The sequence below is a fragment of the Rutidosis leptorrhynchoides genome, chromosome 3 (assembly GCF_046630445.1).
Source record: "Rutidosis leptorrhynchoides isolate AG116_Rl617_1_P2 chromosome 3, CSIRO_AGI_Rlap_v1, whole genome shotgun sequence".
NCBI lineage: Eukaryota > Viridiplantae > Streptophyta > Magnoliopsida > Asterales > Asteraceae > Rutidosis > Rutidosis leptorrhynchoides.
In genome coordinates this window covers 359,278,048-359,283,425 of record NC_092335.1, presented here as the reverse complement: position 1 = coordinate 359,283,425, position 5,378 = coordinate 359,278,048, and the positions used below count along the sequence as shown (strand labels likewise).

At 36.1% G+C, this 5,378-nt stretch overlaps 1 protein-coding gene across 1 annotated transcript; it reads left to right on the top strand.

The window, feature by feature from the left end:
* Positions 1-217: 217 nt before the first annotated feature.
* On the top strand, positions 218-3,795 carry LOC139897578 (receptor-like kinase TMK4). Its single transcript, XM_071880276.1, has 2 exons — positions 218-2,514; positions 3,287-3,795. Exons 1-2 carry the CDS (start codon positions 243-245, stop codon positions 3,793-3,795), a joined length of 2,781 nt encoding a protein of 926 aa, XP_071736377.1. The 5' UTR covers positions 218-242.
* The last annotated feature ends 1,583 nt before the right edge of the window (positions 3,796-5,378 follow it).

Sequence of the window (5,378 nt, the reverse complement as noted above, 5' to 3'; positions counted from 1 at the left end):
CCCGTCTCACGTTTTTTGCAACCTTGGCGGTATCCAACAATCCACGACCACGGCATTTATCCTCGACAAAATCACAAAAATAAATAATAAATTACTATTACACAACAAAAAAAAAATAAAAATATAGCCAAAAAAAATAATAATAATAAATAAATAAATTATTAAATAAAATACTCCATGCATTTACACCTCTGTCTGCCTTAAATTTTCACACTTTCAATAATCCCCCAAAAACAACAAAAATGGCATATCAACATGCCACCCACCACCACCACCTCCTGCCACTAACGACCGTCATCCTCCTCCTTCTCACCACCACCACCATCGCCGATGACGCTGCCGTGATGTCATCATTCAAAGCATCCCTCACAAATCCCCCTTCCACCTGGATATCAAGTGACTTTTGTTCTTGGGATGGAATCAATTGTGACAACTCAAATCGTGTCACTGCAATTAATCTTGCTTCTAGATCCCTCACCGGAAAACTCCCCGGAACCCTAAATCAACTCACCCAACTTAAATCACTTCAACTGCAAAAAAACTCACTTTCCGGTGACTTACCTTCTTTATCAAACTTAACTTTTCTTGATAATGTGTTTCTTGATTTCAATAATTTCACTTCAATCCCTCCTAATTTCTTTTTGGGTCTTATAAATTTACAAACTTTTACTATTTCTGAAAATCAACAACTAGCTCCATGGAGTATACCTAATGATCTCACAGAAAGTACTAATTTGCAGCAGTTTATAGCAAGTGGTGCTAATATTAATGGTGTGATCCCTGATATTTTTGGTAGTTTTCCTAGTTTGCAGAGTCTTAGATTGTCTTATAATGATCTTACAGGAAGTTTGCCTAAAAGTTTTGGTGGGTCACAGATTCAGAATCTTTGGTTGAACAATCAGCAAAATTCTGGGCTTTCTGGTAATATTGATGTCCTTTCTTCTATGACTGAATTAAGTCAAGTTTGGTTACAAGCTAATGCTTTTAATGGTTCTTTACCTGATCTTTCTAAATGTGTGAATTTGTTTGATTTGCAATTAAGAGATAATCAGTTTACTGGGATTGTTCCTAAATCTTTGATGCAATTACCTGATTTACAGAACATTACGTTGCGAAATAATATGTTACAGGGTGAGTTTCCTGTGTTTGGAAACAAGGTTAACAATGTTGATGTTAGTTTGAATAGCTTTTGTTTACCTGCACCCGGACCTTGTGATCATCAGGTTAGTGCACTTTTAGACATCGCTGGTGCGATCGGTTATCCGATTTCGTTGGCACAATCTTGGAAAGGTAACGATGCTTGTAACGGTTGGAGTTTCGTTGGTTGTGATTCTAAGAAGAATGTGATTTCTGTGAGTCTTGCTAAGCATGAGTTTTCAGGTACTATTTCTCCTGCTTTTGCGAATTTGACTTCGTTGACAAGTATAACGTTGAGTGATAATAATCTTGTGGGTTCGATTCCTGATCTGTTGACATCTTTGCCAAATTTAAAGAAAATCGACGTGTCAAATAATAATCTTTCTGGTATTTTACCAAAATTCCCAAATGGTGTGACGTTTATTAGTGATGGTAATCCGTTACTAGATAAAGTTACTCCGGGTGGAACAAACGAGCCACCTGGGTCAGGACCAAGTTCAAGTGGGTCAGATGGGAACAAACCTAGTTCATCAAAAAAGTCATCTTTTCCGATTGGTACTATAATCGGGATTGTTCTTGGTATTCTTGTTTTAGTTGTGATTCTTTTCTTTGTGGTTTATAAATATTGTGCCAAAAAGAAACACCAAAAGTTAGCCCGTGATGAAAATCCAGAAATTGGTAAGGAATTGATGAAAACGAGCGCACCAGGGAGTACATCTAATGGTTATGGTGGCGGTTTTAGTGAGTTACAGAGTCAAAGTAGTGGTGATCATAGTGAAATGCATGTTTTCGAAGGTGGAAATGTTGTAATTTCAATTCAAGTTCTTCGACAAGTAACTAATAATTTTAGTGAAGATAATATTTTGGGAAAAGGTGGATTTGGGGTTGTTTATAAAGGCGAATTACACGATGGAACAAAAATTGCGGTTAAAAGAATGGAATCGGGCGTGATGGGGACGAAAGGTTTGAAAGAGTTTCAAGCTGAAATTGCGGTGCTAACAAAAGTACGACACCGACATTTGGTGGCTCTTCTTGGATATTGTATCAATGGTAACGAGCGGCTTTTGGTGTATGAGTACATGCCGCAGGGTACTTTAAGCCAACATTTGTTTGAATGGAGAGACCGTAATACATCTTTCTTAAGTTGGAAACAAAGGGTGTCGATAGCTTTAGATGTGGCACGTGGGGTTGAGTATTTGCATAGTTTAGCGCAATCGAGTTTTATTCATAGAGATTTGAAACCGTCGAATATTCTTCTTGGTGATATGAGAGCTAAAGTTGCGGATTTCGGGTTGGTTAAAAATGCTCCTGATGGGAAATACTCTGTTGAGACTAAACTCGCTGGAACGTTTGGTTATCTTGCGCCCGAGTATGCTGGTGAGTACTTTCTTGTTTAAAAAAAATATATTTTTATCCTTTTAAAGCAACTTTTTTGGCAAATTTGTGGTTATGCAATTGGTTTCAAGATATTGGAGCAATGGCTAAGAGACGGTAATATGCCTAAATGTTATAAACTTTGGAATTTTTGTTGATGAAAAAGTGAAAATGACAAAGTCTTTTACACTTTTGATTTAAAGTTTTTAACAACCTTGATTTTAGGCAGACTGTAAAAGACCCAAAGTCTGTCCTGGGATAGTTTCTTGATTAACCAGTAAAGATAAGTTTTTTCCGCATTTGGCTTCAAGTGGTGTGATTTTTTTGGCATGAAAGGATTTTAATACATTGAAATTTGATAACTTTTTTGTTCCAAAAACTTATGATCAATCTTAGTATGCAATTAGCTTCAAAGAATTATAATCTTTGGCTAAATCCTATAAATTATGGAATTTTTTGTTGTTCAAGAAGTGAAAATGGCAAGTATTTTCAGTCCTTTGATTTCAAGGTTTTATCATCTTTGATTTTAGGCAGACTGTAAAAGTCCAAAATCTGTCTTTTGAATATTTTCTAGTTTAATCAACTTAATGATAAGCTTTTTACCTTCAAGATGTGTGATTTTAGGTATAAAGACACTGTAGAAAACTGAAATCTGGTAACTTTTTTGTTTAAACAGCATAAAATCAATCTTGGTATGCAATTAGCTTCAAAGATTTCGGATTGTATAAAAAATGAAATCTAATAACATATTTCTTTGTTCTTTCAATATAAACAGCTACTGGAAGAGTGACTACCAAAGTCGATGTATATGCATTCGGTGTAGTATTAATGGAGCTAATAACAGGCAGAAAAGCCCTAGATGAGACCATGCCGGAAGAAAGGTCTCATTTAGTGACATGGTTCAGAAGGGTCCTTATCTCAAAGGAAAACATGTTGAAAGCCATTGACCAAACCCTTGAAACCGAAGATGAAGAAACGCTCGACAGCATCATCAAGGTAGCTGAGCTCGCGGGTCACTGCACAACCCGCGAGCCATTTCAAAGACCGGACATGGGTCATGCAGTGAACGTGTTGGGCCCACTTGTGGAACAATGGAAACCTTCTGGACCCGAAGAAGATGATGGTTTTGGTATTGACCTTCAAATGAGCCTTCCTCAAGCCCTTCAAAGATGGCAAGCAGATGAGGGTACTTCTAGAACGTTCGATTTGTCATTTACGCATTCGAGTATTCCCTCTAAGCCTTCCGGATTTGCAGACTCGTTTGACTCTATGGATTGTAGATAAGTATGATAATAAATCCCAATACAATTTATCCTCGATTTTGTTAAAAATATTCACTGAAGTACATTCTTTTGTACACGTCTAATTTTCATTGTTTCATGTGTTCCGGAAGATGAGAAATTTGTAACTGTTAGGATATCGCGGACACATATTTTCTTTTCAATTTTGGTTTATGTGTATAAAAAATGTAATATTGATAAGTGCGTGTTTAGAAAAGTTAGTTATTCAGTTTTTTAGTCATCGAATGACATCGTTCACTCTTTCTTTTGTAGTCATCTATGTTTAAAAAATGTAGTCATCGAATGACGCTTAGCTGACAGTCTAGTTTTTTAGTTCTTCGGCCGTGAGTGGTCTTAGGCGGCTGCAATGCATTTAGTATGTCGTTGGATATGAGTGGTCATAGGAGGCTGCAATGCATGCATTACAATTTTTGCTGCCTAAAATGTATAATGGTCATCTTTTCTTGGTTGTATGATAAGAGATCACTTTCTTAAACATAGATGATCATACCAGAGTCAGAAAATTAGAGTGACATGATACATTTGATAGTTGTTATATCTCAATTTTTGGGTGTGACCAAATTTTACCATTTTTAAGTGAAATGAAATCATAAATTGATACTGTGGATTGAATTACTGAAAGTTTAGTACTTTGCTACTATAATAAGATGGAGTACCATTAAAGTGGACCAAAATGGGTTGGAAAGTTGGTATAAATTCCAGGCTGTTAGAAGTGGGATTCTTAATAAAGCCAGCTATTTTTACAATTGAAATTGATGTGGGCTGTGCTGTGGTCACTTGTATAATCAGTCATAATGCAATAAATTATAAAAAAGGGATGTTTGTTGCCCAAAAGGTCCAATTTTCAACATTTGCAGATTTGTTGGACCAATTCCAAACCAAATAGCTTTCTCTATGCATTGCGAATTTGCAATTCATTCCATGAATTTGATAAGAAAAGCGTGTAAGAATGGTCCGTGTGTTGTTGCGCGAAACAATTTTGGCCAATAACATTGTTTAGTGAGAATTTCTAAAAAACAAACATGTTAAATGATCGAACAGGTCAAAATAGCCCCAATGTTACTAGTGAAGTAAACCTCCTAAATGTTCATATTTTGTGTTTGTATGTAATTAAGGATGGCCTACTACTTGTACATATAAAAATGGAAAATTGGTGAAAATGCCTTCAAAGTCCAAAGTGTATTAACAAGATGCCCCCAAAATTACAAAATTACAAAATTACAAAAATGCCCTCACGCTAAGCATCATAAACCACTCAGCACGCACCCTAATATCACTCACCGTACGTGATTGGTAGACCCGGCAATTGTGACCCATACTCTTAAATTCGGGTCAAATGGGTCAAGCTTTCAGGTCAATTGGGTCTTGAGAAAAATTAAGCCTAAAAATGTAAATTAAAACTTAAAAAAAGATCTAAATGTATTTCTCTCCAACCTATTGAGTCCTATAAAAAAACTGAAGGAACGGGTCTAATGGGTATCAATACTCAAAAATCAATAAATAGAAATGGGTCAAATGGGTTTTGTGAATGGGTCAAATGGGTCGAGCATAAAAAGTTTCATCCGT

Bases quoted from the DNA above. Each gene is read 5' to 3' on its own strand.
- LOC139897578 (XM_071880276.1), top strand. From the start codon at position 243: ATGGCATATCAACATGCCACCCACCACCACCACCTCCTGCCACTAACG. The intron at 2,515-3,286 runs GTGAGTACTTTC...CAATATAAACAG, and splicing joins TCTTGCGCCCGAGTATGCTG to CTACTGGAAGAGTGACTACC.